Consider the following 19,310-nt stretch of genomic DNA (forward strand, 5'->3'; position numbering starts at 1 on the left):
AACAGTAACATTACATTTATTTATTAAGGACAATACAAAATCAAACAGTTATATAATCAGGAATATAACATATAACATTTAACATACCACGTGTCGAGATGTGGTGTATGCCTGTTTTTCTGTCAACATTTTGGATAATATATTGTAAACTAAAGTGATTTTCTGCTGAGCCAAGGTTAGCTTTACAACATATTACCGAAGTCAATCAAAGGTATCAGTACACACAAATACGTCATAACTCATCTGAAGTAAGAACGCCCGGACCAAAGCATTTAAGTTTCGCAAGTTTGAAATAAAATTTTATATTATTCTATGATGTAAAATTGTTTTTAACCATATACTTTTCAAAGCATCATTGTAGCTGAAGGTAATTCAGTCGAGTCAAAAAAAACCCAGAAAGGGCCCTTTTTGAAAGTATTTATCCTCCGGTTAGTTTTCTCAATAGGCTTCTGTAGGTTATCGAACTTCTGACCACATGTTTGCATACAGAGAAAGGTACCATAATGAAGTTAAACTAATAATTGTTTTTGATGTACCTATTTTGAATTGTGTGGCCGAACGAAATTGGTAACTTGAGTCTTTACGATACTGCTTATCTTATGTTATCATTTTGGTTATATGACATAAAAGCCAATCAATTAGTAAAATTAACCAGAAGAAAAACGGTAGTACTGACTGTCAAGTATTAAAAACGGGATATAGTGTATTCCCTGCACATTTATGCACCCCATATAACGTCTACCTTGCATTATTCTACCTTAAATGCACGACCATATTCTTGCATTCAAAAAAACATTGAGTGGAATATGAATTTAGCATAAACAAATCAATTTAATTAATACATAATGCATTACCGACAATTCCAAATCAACCCAATATTCTATTTGTCACAAAAATGATTCACTGATTGCAGTGAACTGTTGTTTTTTTCCAAAAATAAACGCTATCCATGTTTGGAAAGCAATCACTGTTCATGTTTATAACGATAAAAGCTATACATTATGCAATTTAAGTCAGCTATTGTTTCAATTAAGACTGTTAACTTGTTTTATACTTTTCATTATTCTACTTAAGACAACGATACTGTGTGGGAAAGGCTTCTAAATGACTGCAATAAAACTAAACAACATTGTTGCTGTATTTAACAAACATATTATTACAAAAGTTTAAAATGGTGCAAATTCACTTTAGATTAAATAAGCTAATACTAGATTCACATTGCGCGTTAAAACTTTTAAGAATCTTTGGGATAAAATAAATGATTCCGGAAATAAGGATTGCTATTCACATCATAGATTTTCTAATTGCCCTACTTTCTGTAAACAGGAAGAGCCAATTTAAATATTATTTTGCTCGTAACGAGGCCTATCTGCTCAGATCGACACGGAGGGCGCATATCTAGTGAGTTAGATCCCCGGGTGAGGGGAATGTTCTCCTTGGCAATTTGATCAAATACACTGTGTCTGAAATCGTTTGTCCTCCACCTCTGATTCAAGTGAAGAAAAAATCTAATATGTTTTTCACTAATACGCTAGAATGACGTCATATTAACGTGCGGTGACGTCAAAGTTTTTGTTGCGACCAAGAAAAAGCGCTTCTATATTTTACCTATTGTTTTAAATAAAGGATATTAGAATCGAAATAATTTATAGCACAAGCGTGTTTTAACATTATATATACACTCGGGTGGTGATACCTCGTGAAATTATTACGCCCGACGTATAACCACCCATCATGCATAAATAGTGTTAAAGCACTCTTTTGATATAAATTATTTCTTAAATAAATCATAATATTGACCGGTTTTATAGTTATGCACAATGCAAATAAATGTACATCAAAAGGACACGTATAAAATTCCGTGACTTATCGTTGAAAATCTCTTTTATCGACTAAATATGTTGTGTGAGTACATCACTTCCGGTCTATTTCCAGATGAATCTTTTCTTTAACTATGTCAACATTCTTCCCGTAGCCTGAAATTACAAGGCCTTCATTTGACACAAACACGTATACTCCATACGTCTCGCCGATTCTTTCAAGTCTAGAAATCTGTGGAAAAAAATATATTTCGGTCAAACGTCTTTAAAGTGGAACAAAATGAAGTCATATGACACTTTTAAGAAATCTCCCGTGCTTAGAAAACCTTTAACGTGACAATATGTTCAAGTTTATTTGGTAATAATTGAAAATGTATCGATAAGACTTTACAAAAACAAAAATCAGACAAACAGAGTATTTTAATTGATATATTATATAATGCTGTTTTCCGCTGGGTTTTTTTCTAACTATCAATAATAACTCTTTTAAACGTTTCAAGTTGTAGTAGTGTCGAATAAATATAAATAAATAAATAATAAAAATTAATCAACAAGTCAGATGGCGTCTTCTTTACCTCGGTGTCCGACATTTTGGTGAGAACAGTTTCTGGTACTGATATGTTAACTTCTTTGTGAAGATCTTCAATTCTTCTCACTACTTCTGTGACACCATTTGGTGACTCTGTATAAATGTGAAACACCATTCTCGAGCATTCTGGCTCTTCTACTGGTTTACGCTCCCAGAACTTAAGAACTGTAAGAAAAGAGTAAAGACATGTCCGTCCTAGTACTGAACATAATTTAAGTAAAATACAGGGTGTGTTCGAGTTCAGGAGCATTCAATTTAAAGCTAAATTAAGGTTGACTGGCATCCTATCTATATACCTTATACACTATTAGTGGTGGTATATATTTATCATTTCAAGTCTGTGGTCAGTAAGTAACTATTTCCTTTTCTGGTCACTCTTTAAAGACACCGTTAACAAAGCGAAATCGGAATATTTACGTATTCATGGCACGGTTATAAGCATTTTACTTCGATTATGCTAAACATTAGATACGGGGAAGTTTGGTGGTAATTGATAAATAAATGTTGTTGTTTTTAATTCTAAGGACACTTTCACTCCAAATATATAAAAAGGTGCTGAGCAATAAAGGTGTCGAAAATAGCAAGAAGTCTCTAGTGCTTTATGTGATCTTTTACTATCTACTTACAAAAAGATTTCCTTGGAGAATTTTCTAGAGACGCCTTTGCTTCTCTGGTGAATTCTTCTACCATTTTCGTTTCGTAGACAATAATCCTTACATTCCTTAAGTATCCTTGATAGCTTTCTCCAAGAATATAATCTTGAAAAGCTTCCATCATAGTTTTTGCTATTTCTGAAGGAGGAAACCCCTTCCCGCCTGCAATAATCGACAAAATTTCTTTTAATGATATATATTTTCTTGTGAAATGTCAAGAACTTTTTATGAAATAAATTATTTTTAATATGCACGACGACAGGTATTTGAATTTCACTGCAGTAAAATTTCCTGTCATTTCACAGGTTATATGAAGCAATTTTCCTATCATGAAAATTCATCTTAAGTTAACTTTAGCAAAGTTTATCACTATGGGCATACAGTATGTTAAAGGCACTGGCCTGCAGATAGTTCGACAACAAAAGAGAAACAAAAATAGGTATCAGGAAAGTAATGCTACATTTGTTAGGAAAGCTTTGAAATTTAATTACTTACAGGCTATATGTTATGGAAATACATGAGAATTAGTTTTTACTATTTTTACACTGAAAATCAAAAAGCGTTTCTAACGATTGACTCTAGGTAAACTGTCTTAATTATAGATATATATATATATATATATATTTAACGCCCTCATGGCGTTATTTGTAAAGACAGCGGTAAACTTTCAACTGCCGCGGCGGGCATCATTTTTTTTTAATTTGGCATTTTAAAGATAGTTTAGTAAAAAAAAAAACAACTGATATTCCAACGTTCATAATATGACAAAACTTCAATTTTAGCCAAAATCTGGAGATTCGTATCTTTAAGGGCTTTCAGCATATGAGCCGTGCCATGGGAAAACCAACATAGTGGGTGTGCGACCAGCATGGATCCAGACCAGCCTGCGCATCCGCGCAGTCTGGTCAGGATCCATGCTGTTCGCTAACAGTTTCTCCAACTCCAATAGGCTTTAAAAGCGAACAGCATGGAGCCTGACCAGACTGCGCGGATGCGCAGGCTGGTCTGGATCCATGCTGGTCGCAAACCCACTATGTTGGTTTTCTCATGGCACGGCTCATATTTTGTTTGATCTGCTGTGACAGCCTGGGCTGGACAAATCCGAAACATCGACTTAAACGATTACACCACAAAACCTGTCCAACTATTGGATTCATTAAGCTCAATTTGCGTGTACAACCTATAAAATCATATAATTTATCTATCATTACAAAAAAAAAGGGTTTGTTTCATTTCAAACTATTATTCTTGTTTAGCATTTTGTTTAGAATATACATATAGATATGCCTTAATTCCTATACAATTTCCTATACAATTAACTTTTGATTTAAGAAAGTATTTTTGTCATGAAGCGAGACTTCAGTGTCGCTTCGAAATTATTATCGGAAGAGTAAATACAAAATAAATCTAGACAAAAACCAACCTGTACCCAAGGCTGGAAATGACACGGAGTTTAAACTCGACTTCTCAACCTCAGCGAGACATTTTGTGACAGTTTTTTTCCATCCAGCTACACTGTTTTTTGCTTTGACGTGTATAATCTTCTGACAAAGCAATCGCCCGGAACTTGTCAAAACCAGTCCCGACTGCTTGAAAGATTTTCTATACTTGTTTGCTAGAAAGAATATATATTATACGTACAACTATTTGATTTATCGGCATGTTTGTATTTTTGTCTTGTTTCATATTTATTCATAACTGTAAATAATAAATGGGTTGTTATAAATGGAACAGTTGAAACTGGTCGAAATACTAGGCCATGAGCCTGTTATTACTTAGTAACAAAGGACCCCATGAAAAGTAGCAGCTAGGCGTCCCTTGGAGTCACACTACTTCTCCTTGTGACGAAATCTGTATACCCTTAAATCAGATTAACGTTTATCGACCAAAAATCATATAATCGTTGTTTCAAACAAGATATCATTCGAAATTCTTAAAACCTTACTTTCACTTAAGATATATCAGGCTACTATATCTGAAGGCATTACGTCACAAAGTTTTCAGACCAGACCTATAGCAGGCCTTAAAAGGAATATTGTCATCAGTTAAAGGCTATTATAACACAACACATATACTCCAAACATCTCCAATAATTTACACATATTCTGCTAGTAACATATTAGATGGTAGTTTATAATACCTCTCAGTTTCAATTACTATAAAAACAAAGTTTTAAAAAAGGAAACAAATACTGGTGATCTGATATTGGAACCAAATAAAAGTCCTGTCGTTTAAATACACTGACAGACGGATTTCAAAATCACACATGGAAAGACAGGTAAAATTTGGTTTATCAAATTCGCAGCCTATAAATAGACTGGATGTTATGAATAGAGGATAACAGTATGTTTCAGCGTAAGCTCGAATTAATAAAATTTCGAAATAAACATAAGATGCAACAGTTTCACACGTTGCACATTACAAATGTAAAATGTAATCAAGAGTGGAAAAAAAATGTTATCTTACATGTAAACAAACAAATGAGCCGTGCCATGAGAAAACCAATATAGTGGGTTTGCGACCAGCATGGATCCAGACCAGCCTGCGCATCCGCGCAGCCTGGTCAGGATCCATGCTGTTCGCTAACAGTTTCTCCAATTCCAATAGGCTTTAAAAGCGAACAGCATGGATCCTGACCAGACTGCGCGGATGCGCAGGCTGGTCTGGATCCATGCTGGTCGCAAACCCACTATGTTGGTTTTCCCATGGCACGGCTCAAATGTTCCTTATTTCATGTCTTTGCAATAGATATCTATTTAGCTCACTCAACGTAACACGCATTGAACAAAGTCACATGCAAAGTCATGACATAATAATAATAAGGGTGGGAAAATAAAACATAGCAGACTCGATTTGATTGAGTTTGTTTGTATGTTGTTAAAGAAGGTGCAGCACCTTCCAAGACCCCACTGCACCGCCATTAGCTGAATTCTACCATAAAATCACTAACGGACTTTATGATTTCCAAGGGTGGATTCAAAGATGGATGCCCCCCGAAATTACTGAGGCATAAGATTTTCAGCCACGTAGGTTATGTTAAGAAGAAATGTGGTCAGCAAGAGTTGTTGTTCTTTAACACTGCACTCCCTCTCACTGATTTCTATGAATATGTAAATTATCAAGTCAATACATGGTATTCCAGTTAGCCCTGGACAAGGTTTTCAAAAAAGGAAGATAATCAAAAAAGCGACCACCTAAAGTTATGGTTCTTTATCACTGCACTTTTTCTCTCTGATTTCTATGACTATTATCAAGTCAATAACATACTGTTCGAGCAGGTTTGCAAAAAGGAGATAATTCAAAAATGGGACAAACTAGAGTTATGGTTTCTTATCACGGCACTTCCTCTTACTGATTTCTATCAATATGTAAAGTATGAAGTTAATACCTTACATAGTACTGAAGTCATGTTCTGGCCAAGGTTTTCAAAAAAAGGGATATAATTCAAAAATAGGACCTCCTAGAGCTATGGTTGCTTGTCACTGCACTCTCTCTCTCTCACTGACTTCTATCAATATATAAAGTATCAACTCAATACCTTACACAGTATTCGAGTTATGCTACGTACATGTTTTAAGGGAGATATTAAGAAATGGGACCACCTAGAGTTTTGGATCCTTATTTCTGCACTTCCTCGCAAGGAGTTCTATCATTGTATAAAGTTACAACTTGATACCTTTAATACTTTTTAAGTTATCCTCCGAAGAAGAAGTGTGACAGACGGATATACGGACGGACGAACAAGGTGTCGCCTATACGCCCCCCCCCCCCCCCACTTCAGGGAGCATAACCCAATCTTGAATCCGCCCCTGCCCCCAATAGACCAGAAATAATAACAGCACCGAGTCGTAGTACCAGGTGACTACTACGGCTGCTTAAATACTTACGACAACCTTATTCCCATCTACACCATCAAACATTGTTATTCCTCTGAGCTTTAATATATTAAACCGGAAGTAAAATTATTACTAATATGCGAATTGTTTCGTGTGATCTTTATTTTATTTTAATCTATTAATAAGCTGGAAATCTTTTTAAAAATCACGTGAAAGTTATATTAAACAATCAAACAACACAACCCCCTTAAAAGAGTTGTGTATTGACTTGCTCAATGACCCCCCCCCCCCCTCCCTCTTCTCCACTCCTCCACCTTGTTATATCCTACGTCGATTAATATGATTGCGTCACGAAAATGCATTCGTAAAATAAATATATACATATCCTGTTTACCAAGTTTGAACTCTATTGGCAAGTGGCCTAGATAAGAACAAGGTTATTGGTTGCTTTATAAACAGTTTCTCCATTGGCTAAAATTTGATAATATCAAATTATCACTGAATGACAGCAGAATGACAAACGTTAATCCTTCTGACGTATATTCTTTTATTTTTTACTTATCTAGATCTGCCTATAAGATGGAATTACCTAAAAACAATAACCCGATTATAAAACCTTTGTAATAACAACATGATATACACTTAAAAAACAAACCAAAACAACTTCAACAGTTTACCTTCATGCTGTATTGACTTCCCAGCTGCTCTAAAGATTGCGCGGGATATTTTTCCAGTTTCCATATTCAGATCATCTGGAACACTGTTTACTATTACTGCGGTAGTAGCTGTTGTCAGATCTCCCTGTTCTATACTCAGTATAACATGACCAATGGTTGTGTTATAATCTGTTCCTATAGCAAATTAAAACATACTGAATAAGTGCCGTTCGAATAATCTAAAGTTGTCAGGGAAAACTGAACAAATTTGATTTTATCTGTTATGAAAATGTTAATATCGAATGGCCGATGAATGTGTCCTTAGCTGGCTGTGAAAAAAAGTCTCCGTTATCATTCCAAATGGCTATCTATATTCATTATTTTAATATGTGAATACTCCAACATGTAGTATTGCTTTTTACGTTCCATCTCCATGATAACACATTCGTCTTACAAACAAAAAATGGTCATACTGACAGGCACAAGTTTGAAGATAGATTTCCACTGTGCATAGTATCCATATAGGTGTGTGTGTGGTGGGGGGGGGGAATGGACGAATGAATCTGGGTAGTATTTCTTTGCGACCATGTCACTATATTAAACATATGGGTAGGTAAGGACATATAATTTCAGCTGTAAAAATGTTTTCTTCTTTGTCCATGTCAGTGATTCAAATCACCTTCATTACATTGAAAATTTTGTTTCTGTTTAAAAAGTGTGTTACAGTAAAACTACACAAGAACAAAGAGGAATGAAAACGCACTTTAAACTTTTTTGTAGTTAAATGTGTATCTCATACTACGTACCACCGCTTTCAGTGAAAACGCTTTCTACTTGACAACTTTGTCTGGACGATATGTCAGATAATCTTGAAAGTTGTCTGTTTTTGCCACATTGGGACTTGTACTCCTCAAACGCCTGAATTTCATGAATGCATTTAGTAAACAAATGTAACGAAGTAGATGTACGTTTCGTAGATTTAAGAAAGTGCCTGAACATTTCTGCTAAGATATTACCTATACAAAGTATATCATGCAATAGTTCTTGCTGAGTTCATCTTTGATCATGGTAGAATACATAATTATATAAATCAACAACATTGCTAACATGTTTTTTATACTTCATAAATATTGCCAATTACTAATTTGTCAAAAAGTTTTAACAATTTTAACAACATACCTTTAATGATTTTTCGTCTTCCGACATTATTGAAATTCGAACGCATTTTAGAGATGAAACTGGGACCTCCTTTTCAAAAGAATTTATTGCATTGAACATTATTTCTGCAACCTGATCTGGTGGAAATTCTAGAGCACCCGCACCAAGTACGGGGAAAGCTATAGAAGCATACTGTCTTTTATGTGCAGTGAAAAGGCAATTCTGCACGAAGCACCTCAAAACCTGTAAGTATAATGTATACTTATAAACGTATGCTTTGGTTTTTGAATTGACAGTTATTTTATATATCTCGGTTTACACAATTTTTCATTGTTACTATTATATATGTAGTATGTTAGTTCATTTTTTACCTCTTATTTTTTATAGAAACTAGTTTTAATCAAAATCCGTACCGTGTCGGCGTAACCCTGACCTTTGTCCCACTTCACGAGAACTCCATGAAACAGAGCCTTCCATTTTAAATTTCCTCCGGTTGTCTCAGCTATGTCTCCGAGCATTATGCCATTCGGATATTTTTCTTTTATTTCCGATACAATTTCTTGTCCTCCTTCCTTTACTAGTAAACGTGAAAGTGTGCCAATGCGAAGGTCAAGTTGTAAGTTTGTTGAATTTGCTATAACATCAGTCTGCAAATGAATACGTTTGCATTAAATCGTTTTATGAAAAAAACAAGCACAGTAAAACACATGAATAGTACCGTTAAGAATTTACAAAATATTGGTATGAATTAAACCAGTTATGATATATGTGAAGGATTTTTAGTGTACATAAAATTTAGTGATTTTGGCCACAACGGCTTTTTGTAGATATAAATTCGTTGGAATCTCTAAATCAATAAATCAAAATTAGCTCCGCTAAACAATTATGACTGCACAGTACTAGGGCCATTTATGTCCTTATCTATAATTATTTACACCTATTATTTCCTATTAACAAACTTTTTGTAAAGATATAGAAATCTGTGGCAAGTCGAGCATATAAAACGGTACTTAATGAGGTCCCTCAATAATATGGACAAAGATCTAATAAAAGTAACGACATTCGAAGAAAGAAACCCGCTCCAATCTGAAAGCAGTGTTAATATGAATAGGTACATCATGAAAATACACACACACAAATAATCAAATAAAACTTAAAAAGGTCAGTTGCAAAAGCAACAGTGAGACGTTTTAACCGCTTAAATGCAAGATAAAAGTCCCAGTCGGCAAAGCTACGCTCCAGTAGTATAGACGGTTTCAAGCAAAACCCAACAAGTATCCGTATGAAAAATGCATGACAGGCGTGACAACAAATACATAGCAAAAAGTAAAATATATAGTCAACGTAAACTAAACATAGGAAACAGTCTTGAACAGATCAGTGGCAAACATACCAATGGAAAGTTTAAACTGGTTAATGGTGTCATACACTTTACCCTTAAACTAATGTTTCAGGATAGCGGGACATTTGTCTGGTGACACATGCAATTGTTTCAAAGTCTACATACATACATAAGAGCCCGATAAAAACAATAGTAAGTAAACATCACAGCAGGTCAGTTCAAGAATGGTGAAAGAACAGCCAATCACTGAGTCCACCAGCTGTCCCGTCAGATACAATCCGAAATCAGAAAAGAAAGCATAGAGTCCACCAGTAAAGGGGCTAAACGCGAAATATACAGTGATTCCCAAAACAGTCGGGCCATAACCAATTTTGATAACAGCGCTCGTTAACGTCTTTTCTTAATCATGCCTGCACACCAGCAAATCTTATTGATTGAGAAATGTATTTCCTATTAGATGCTGTACGGGGTATATCAACATCTAAATGAGAGAAATCATCAATACTTAAAATAGGCACAACCATCCCCCTTAATTCCCGCCTTGTTCCAAAGTTACAGAACATTGTAAATAAACGGTATCTCCGCCAAGTAAATAAAAGCTATCAAATATTTATTTGAAAGCATAGAATGCAATCACAGCTATCAAACAGGGGTCCACTTGACTTGAACGTTAAGGTCGCTGGATTCGAATAAATTGCCCCCACCACCGCTGTGAGTTCGAAACCCTGCTTTAGGTGTAGAACACTTCATATGAGGAAATCAGCAAACAATATGAAAGTGCAAATGAATCTGTTTATGAGAGATAATGAAATTCGCAACATCCTTCACGCTCTCAAGCACCTGCTTAATCTGAATTCTATTACACACATACATTAATTGCAGTCTAAGATCTTAAGGGATCAAACATAAAAATTACCGAGTCAAAGTACGGGGATACTTTTAAAGGTCGCCATACAGGACTGCTGTTGTGATAGCTATTAAAACCTATTAGAAGATCATTAGATCAAAATGATAGCAGACTTCGTTCATTTGAGTCAGTTCATTGGAACGAAATGTGTAATCTATTCGCATCCCCTAGCATCGGATTACGTGGAATTCTACCATTCTCATACATGGTTCCGTAGAAATGGAAAATATAACAACTATTAGTCAAAGTACGGGAAGAAATTTAACAGCTGCCACATGAAACCAAAACGCAATTAAAATATATAAAAGATACTCTACCTCAAAACATTGGATTATAACATACAATTTCTAGTATTTCGACTGATTTAGTCAATACGCATACATGATGAATTTTTTTTTATTTTACTAGATTCGCATGATCTAACTAGTTATGTCTTCAATGTCTCGCACATAACAATTCGATATATTTCGAAGTCAAAATGATTTACTAATGATACCTACGTCTTGTGACGTAATACACCCAGTTACGATTTCCTTTGTTATCCCCTTGACATAGTCTCCTGTAATATCCGACTCTTTTGCGTCAGTCTCATCGCCTCCAAGTAATTCTGTAGAAAATGAAGAATATTATAAAGAAATTTACTTTGCTATTAAACATGAAAAATATTACGAAGATTCACTTAAGTATAAATTCATTAAAAGATCCTGTAAGTTCTAAACAGCCTATTTAATTAACAATAATTAACAAATGTTAGTCAATGATCATTACCTACGAAAATTACGCAAAAGAAATTTAGTGTTTTAATGTTGTAAAACCTGTGGGATATTTAGCTGGTTGCACATTTAATTGCCTCTGATCAACAGAACAAATTAAACCGAGGTGGCTGTGATTATGTTATATGGTTGCTATCGTTCTTCCATGTTATCTTCTTTAAGATTTTATAAGATTGAGAAGGGTTGTAAAATAAAGGAAATAACCACGGCCCTAGGAGATATATTACCTGGCATCATGACAGTTGTTTGTCCAAAACCCTTTTCTATAGCTTTGACATGGAGACATAACATGTCTCTGTCAATGTCACAGATGTAAACATGTCTCAGAAACGTTTCTGTTCCATTTTCTATAAGGTACGTTTTTACGGCTTTCATCATTATTTCGGCAATAATTCCACGTGGGTAGCCTAATCTTCCAGCTCCAACGGGTGGGAAAGCAATGGTTGCAGAATTGCGCGTGTCAGCTTCAATTAAGCATCTGGTTACGACATAATTAAGAATAGATTCCTCATTACTGTTCCCTCCCCTCCAGGTAGGTACAACTACATGGATAATTCCTCGGCATGGAAGACAACCCGCAGCGCCAACGAATATGTCACCATCTTTGAGACAAGGGACTCCTTGAATGTAATCATTACAATCCTTCTGGATACTGAAACCACCTGCGTGGAAAGAATTATCAAATTTATGTGTACCTTAATTTCAATAGTAAAATATATCGCCCAAAAGCGTCTTAGAATATATTAAAAAGAACTTTCATCTTTTCAATGGGATTTTCATGACGTTATGATAATGTCAATCACCAATGTGCACCATAAACTTTGCTTATAATGTGTGATATGAATGGATACTTTGATCAAAATCGTTATACATGTACTTAACAGTCTCAAAATAAGCTTTGTTCTCATTACTCTGTTTCTTAATACTTTATACAAACCTTTATCGACCAACGTACGACCCAAACCATGTTTATTGTTCATCGATGAATCTGTCGGGTTAACAATATATTCAACCACTTTCTCAGTAATATCGTTTTCCATGATTTCGATTTTACAATTTCCGATTCTACATTCACCTAGCACACTATTCCTTGGTTTCTCAGGAATAACCTTGGTGTCATCTGTTGAAATTCGTATAACACATTTCTCTGCCAATTCAATTTTGTTCAGCTCTTTTATGCCTTTGGAGCTTCGAAGAAATTGGTCGAACATAGGCCAGTCAACATCGTGATCACTTCGAGCAACAGTGTCCACAACGGCATGTAGGTCAACAATTGCAAGTTTACATCCTTCTTTTTCTCCACTTATCATAAAGCCTTTCCTTGTATGTTTATCAATGATATCAATCTCTACTGCCACACGCTTGTATTGTTGCACGAGTGTGTCAATGGCATTCCTTTTATAGCTGAAAATGAAACGAAATACACCAGGATCAAGAGGAAGCACTTCCGTTACATCTGAATGTGAATCCAAATACTTCATAACCTTTTCGTGTATTTCTTGTTGCACATTATTCAATGATACTATGCATACTTCTTCCCTATCTGCGTTTAGCTTAACTCTACCGCTATACTTTTTCTCTATATGTTCAAGAAATGCCTTTCCTTCTCCTTTCCGCAAATAGTTTGCAATTCTAGTGTTAACCTTTATTTTAGTACTTTTCAGTGCTGATTTTAACGTAGTTATTGCGGTCTTCAGTTCTTCGGCACTTTGGCTGTACATTACTAATGCGCCGTCTTCCAAAACATTCCAAACAGCAACCACCTTTAATCCAGTCATCATCCGTTTTATATGCAATGTGGTTTCGTTCATACGTAGTAAACTTCTTTCAAGCATGCTGATACCTTTGATAAAATTTGAATTGAAAAGCGTGAACAATTTTGAACCATATATAAAACAACTGACAAAACTATTTTGTATTAGGATAACAATTGTCGACTGGCATTGAACTTTACAATTTCCTTTGTTCCCTACCAGACAGTATTACTGAATTCTGGTGTAAGTGTTTGTTTCCCTGAACATTGCAATAGGAATAATATCAAACACTTGTATGCATGCAGTTTTCGTAAATTGTACTTTTCTGGACATCTCTTCACTATTTCTATGTCAATTTAGTTAAAGACATTTCTAAAATACTTAAAAGTCAATTTGTTAAATAACATTTGTAAAAACGATAAAGGACATTTTGCCACGCAAAAGAATTACTCTTAATGAACAGTTATAGTTAAACTGCATGATAAGAATATGATGAAGCTTTAAAGCTTCGGAAACGATGACATTCTGTCTATTTAAACGAAATTTTACCAGTACGGATTATTGTCCATGTTATTGCATGGTTGGCCAGATTCTAAACGTACTTTATAATTACAATTACCTTCAATGTTTTGTTTCGGCAAGCTTTTGATTATTTCCTTTACTTTCAAAACCGAATCATTTACCATCTTTCTTTTTCCCTGCAGAAGCAAAAATGGAATACATGTATGCAATTAATACATTTTAATTTTGCAAATTTCACAAACAAATTCTTTTTGTCCATTTACATTATTACATACTGGGTTCTTGTTATTGCGAATAAGTACACACAAACAAAACATTATTGGACATATAAACATTAACTTATATCTGATGTCATTTAAACTTCCTAAAATACCATACCTTGAGAATGACGTTTTGATTTTCAAGCGAAATACTGACAGTCTTTAGATGTTCAAGAAACTTTGCTTCTTTAAAAAGTTCCATCTCGTGCTCTTCCAGTTTCACAATCTTCGTTATAGCCTGTCCACGGCTGTCATGGTGTTGTTCCATAGAAGTTATCATAGTTTTTATTTTCTCACTTAATTCATCCACGTACTTTGTTTCACCGGCAATAGCTATCTTATTTTCTTCAAAACTAACCAACACTGATTCTGGATTAGACACTCCCATTTTCCTTATTCCAGACTTTAATTCAGTCAATACCTGTAGAAAAAAACATTAGCAACTGTCTTATATGAATGCCCACGTAATTAGTACGCAAGCTCGCCCTCCCAACTAAATCTTTTAAAACCTTGTAACAATATGTAATACAAAGTGAAACATGCTGATAAAAATCTAAACGCAAAACAAACAAATAAAGGAACACAGAGGTATACCGTCTAGCACAGTCAGTGGCAAAATACCACAAAGATGCTTGAGTATATATTAATATCGTTGAACCCGAAGATTTATAACAACGGCGGAAATTCGATGCGAGATAAATTGAACAAACTGATATTGCAGTTCACCAGTAGCTTTCTTACACATGTTAAACGATTTTTCATTAAAGAATTCTGGAAATGAGGTTATGCTGCAATTTTGCAATACCCAACAAGAATGTACATTTAATATATATCAGATCAGATTCGTTTGTAATGGTGTACATCTTGTATAATTAAGAAACGACTTACCTCAAGTGCGAAGTACTTGTAATGTACAGATAACATTTTGCATACTTCAGACACAACTCCTGCTGAATTTTTCTCCCAGTCTTTTATCTTCATTCTTCCTAATCTATCTTCTTCATCTACGTTGCATTGGATACATAGATATTCTTCACTTTTCTCATCGGGCCAAATAACTTTACCATGATGACTATTCACCATTTCTTCTAGGTCTTTTTTATACTGTGTAGAGGTTTTCAGAAACCTGAAAGCGACAAAACAGTAGTATCATCATATTGATAATTGCAACTCTTGTTGATTCTTTACAAATATATTAACTTCATGAATATTTATCCTGATTTATTTCACACGAACACAGTTTATGACATACGGTACAAATCCAAGTTTTAGTGTAGTTGGAAAACACAGATGCTGCCCTGAGCATTATTTCAGGGGGAAGGGCGATTACTGTGTAGAACCACATACCTTGTTCAGGCCAGCTGAATGCCGGCTTTCTCACTAGTAGACCAGGGCAAAGCTTTAACCCAGAGAAGTAATGGGCAAAGTACGCTGAACAATGTAATATTACCCCTGCTAACAAAGGTTTATCTTGTGCGGATTGTAAAACAAAATTTTGCAAAGTTGTACATGCATGTATTATATTTACATCTGAAATTTTTTTGTTTAATGTAAGTTGAGAAAGTAAAATCATTTCTTCAAGCATGCTTCTAAATTTCAACAAAAAAGCTGTATGAAATATGTTTCAACCATTTATTAAAATTACATTTCATTGACGACTGAAAGATCACTGTCAGTATACCTCATTCCAGCTCCGGAAATTTATATTGCCATGCAAAGAAACAAACCTGCACAGGGCTTTGTAACTTAATAGGCCCAGGTATCTTTAAAAGATATTCTTCGTCCCAATCGAGGCATTGGTAGTACAAAGAAACGTCAAGTTGTGCGTCATTTACAGTGTGAATTTTCTGCTTTATAACAGTCTCTGCATCTATAACAAATGATAACAAATTTATGTGAAGATCTACTGGAAGCATAAAGCGCAAACACGCAAGCTAACAGCAGATTCAGTTTGACTGAGTCTCTTCAAGACAGGTAATGACATGTGCAAGACCTTCCGCGTCTCTAGCATCGGCTTTGGCTTTATTCTATCATACAAATAAACTGAATGCACTCCTTGCTCCTTAAGGACTAGATAATACGAAAACACTCGAGTCCATACACGGAGAGACTTTTAGGACCACCTCACGGACGCTGCAATGGACGAAACAAAACCTGTGTTGTAAAACTGTTGTTATTTACTTCCCATGAATATCTTACATCAAACTTAATCTCATTTTATTTCCTCACGTTTCCTAATACTTCAAACTATATAAATTACACACTGTGGAAAACATTCACGGTTTTGTGCTAAATATAAAATCTTTAATAAACTCATATAACTTTAAATAATTTTTAGTATATACATCTTCGATGAAGAAAATTTGAGAATATTTCATTTTTGATATATAGATAATTGTATATCAAATCTACAAAATCCTTAGCAGGATAGCAATTGCTTTCCCCTGATATGAACTATGTCTTTCTAAAACGTACCTTCAATATTTACAAATGTAACGATGCAGTCCTGGAAATTATCTCTGTATATAATGGAATCAATAGCTCTATCTTTGGAAAGCACATCATTTTCAAAATAATGTTTCAATACTTCAGGCGTAGTTTCCATGGCAACACCTCTCAGTTTAACCCTTTTTGTTTGTTCTACGAGCAATATAGACCATTTGTTGACTTCTGGTGGCTGCTGTGCAAATGCGGACTCTATTTGAGTCAAATCTGAAGTAACAAAGAAATATAATAAAATGAAACTGAAGCAGAGTCTTCGTCTATATATAATTATATTTCGAAACGTGATTCAAATGAGAAAACATTTAACAATGATTTTGTGCACCACTGCATGTGTAATAATATGTTTGTGAAAAAAAATCAAATTTACCTATAGCACGAATATTCTATAATAAGTGAGTGGATCTAAAATATAAAAGAATACTCTTACAGACGGTGCATAGAAATGCCGTAATCGAAGCTGTGAAACAAGCAGGTCATATTACATGCAAGCCATGTGGCGGCTGTAGAATGTCTCCCTGGACTCGAACTTGGACAAGAAGTTGTTATATTATCTGGCACTTTGGGACCGTGGGGTCCATTCAATATTATCATAAGGAAATTCCACAAAAGCCAGTGCTCTTAGACGTGAAAGGTGATGCATATTTCATAACCTGCCATGAACAGAACTAGACTCAGTTCTACGCTTCCAAAGGATCCTCTTACAGATTTTATTGCAAATATTGCTTTTTGAGTGAAAAAGTTTACCCGGAGGATTATCAAAGCAGACTAGTGCGATTTCAGGTCTCGTTCCTTTGATCACGTCCGAAGGCCGCATTCCGCATCTGTCTTCTATATATTTTGAAATATCATCCGTTGTTGTGTCATCTGTCAATCCTAGTATATATACTTTCAGGATATCGGATGATGCCTGATAATATGGCGAAAGAGACACCTCGTTGTCTTGCAACATAAACTTTTCTCCGAATTCAGATCTCTTTAACAGCTCGTTTCTTACTGTTGTATGGAAAAAGAAAGACAATTCTTTACATGTATCTAAAACAATGGATGTTAATATATACCTGAGTGTATGTGTATATGCGCGTATGCATGTGTATGCATGTGTGTGCCGGTAAGAAAACTAAGAATATTTCAAACATTTGCGATGCAATAAAAAAAAGGAATGTTAAATAATTAGTCAAGCTCCTACGATATCAGCTTACACATAAATGATTTATAAATCTTAAAATTATGTTTTGATCTCGAGATGATTTCCTCAAGGCTATACAAAACAATGTTTAATGTAACAGCTCAAAAACAAAAAATGTATTAAAGTACCTCTTCTGCTTTTGAGTGTTACAACGGCTTCCCTATGAGTTCTATCAACCTTGATGTCCTCAAAACTGTCACCCTCCGTAAGGATTTCTGTTTCAAAACTGATGCCTACGTCTTTAATTGGCATACCAAAAGGTATTCCTTGTATAAGTATTTGTTTGCCACTTTCCAGTTGCATTCGTTCCCATTCAGGTTCTGAATGATCGATAATACGTAGAGGACTCAGTGGTCTATCTGTCTTTGGAAACGTTTGAAGATATGTTCTGCTAGGTGGCCGTCCTCTCGGCAGAGGTGGTAAATAGTTTCCCTCTGGTCTTGGAGGTGGAATGGGTGTAGAGTCCGAACTGTTAACATTATGATTGATGTGACTGGGTTGATCAAGTTTTCTTTCATCTATAAAGTCATATTCTGGACCTGAAGTAAAATGAAATATCACCATCAGTTTTTTGGGGTTTTTTTGTTTGTTTTTTTTGTTTTGTTTGTTTTTGCATGAGATTTGGTATACAGACACAGTTTCTGCAAGTTACAAAATATGATAATAGTAGAAAGTTGGAAATCTCATATATAAATTGAAAAATCCACGATTTGTTACTTCTGTCCAATTTATGCATTATTCTCTCTTGCAATAGTTTCAAATATGCCTCATTGTATAACTCATTGTACAATAAACTTTACCTTCGAGCGGAATAGTCGCATATGGGGTAATAATCTCTGGTACACGTACTACTATCGGTTGCATGTGAACATAATCGGATTCATTGGTTGAGTGTAAATCTGTTGGCTTAAAGCGGCACTTATTTTGCCCATTTTCAGACGGATTAGAAACCAGACTCATTTCATCACTTTTCGGTCGAACTGTTTCGTTTTCATTATCTGCAAGTGAAAGCGTCATGTTTTCGGTTGTTATCATTATCGGTGACGATCTCGCTTCCTCAGGTACATTCATTGTTGGTGTATCTGCCGAATATTCGGCACTGGTAGACATTGCTGTTAATCAAATAGTTTCCTTCAGTGTTTTTTCCGGTAATTTACTGAAAAGTAAGAAGAGCACAACTAATGCTGAGCAAAAAAATACGAGAAAAAAATGATTAAAAAACAAGACTGAATATCCAGCAGCAAAAGTCACCTTCCAAAAGACGCTACCTTCCCTCACCACACGCACGTACACACGCGCACGCACGCACGCACGCACAAAGAATCACACACAATCAGACAAAGAAACGC

At 35.0% G+C, this 19,310-nt stretch overlaps 2 protein-coding genes across 2 annotated transcripts in view; both read right to left on the reverse strand.

Moving 5' to 3' along the window:
* LOC123529663 (protein mono-ADP-ribosyltransferase PARP14-like) lies at positions 1–15,417 on the reverse strand. Its single transcript, XM_053521260.1, has 14 exons — positions 15,159–15,417; positions 14,389–14,691; positions 14,108–14,186; positions 12,672–13,577; positions 11,962–12,396; positions 11,462–11,568; positions 9,126–9,359; positions 8,734–8,955; positions 8,361–8,472; positions 7,576–7,749; positions 4,486–4,677; positions 3,036–3,224; positions 2,396–2,574; positions 1–2,052 (listed from the first exon to the last, which is right to left on the reverse strand). Exons 1-14 carry the CDS (start codon positions 15,351–15,353, stop codon positions 1,915–1,917), a joined length of 3,465 nt encoding a protein of 1,154 aa, XP_053377235.1. The 5' UTR covers positions 15,354–15,417; the 3' UTR covers positions 1–1,914.
* The window catches only part of LOC128547678 (uncharacterized), a 15,671-nt gene continuing 11,730 nt past the window's right edge, over positions 15,370–19,310 (reverse strand). The window contains exons 2-7 of the mRNA XM_053520754.1: positions 18,762–19,117; positions 18,090–18,500; positions 17,520–17,768; positions 16,746–16,982; positions 15,998–16,140; positions 15,370–15,396 (exon numbers count right to left, since the gene is read on the reverse strand). Coding sequence (XP_053376729.1) covers positions 15,370–15,396; positions 15,998–16,140; positions 16,746–16,982; positions 17,520–17,768; positions 18,090–18,500; positions 18,762–19,071 — 1,377 coding nt within the window. The 5' untranslated portion in view covers positions 19,072–19,117. The remainder of the gene's footprint in view (positions 15,397–15,997; positions 16,141–16,745; positions 16,983–17,519; positions 17,769–18,089; positions 18,501–18,761; positions 19,118–19,310) is intronic.

This window comes from Mercenaria mercenaria, chromosome 13 (genome assembly GCF_021730395.1).
Source record: "Mercenaria mercenaria strain notata chromosome 13, MADL_Memer_1, whole genome shotgun sequence".
Lineage (NCBI taxonomy): Eukaryota > Metazoa > Mollusca > Bivalvia > Venerida > Veneridae > Mercenaria > Mercenaria mercenaria.

What these genes read in the sequence shown, in the direction of transcription:
- LOC123529663 (XM_053521260.1), bottom strand. Translation starts at nt 15,353, where the DNA reads ATGGTGAATAGTCATCATGGTAAAGTTATTTGGCCCGATGAGAAAAGT. An exon ending in ACAAGTACTTCGCACTTGAG is followed by an intron (nt 14,692 to 15,158) that starts GTAAGTCGTTTC and finishes TTTTTTCTACAG; the next exon opens with GTATTGACTGAATTAAAGTC. An exon ending in CGTTTTCACTGAAAGCGGTG is followed by an intron (nt 7,750 to 8,360) that starts GTACGTAGTATG and finishes AATTTGCTATAG; the next exon opens with GAACAGATTATAACACAACC.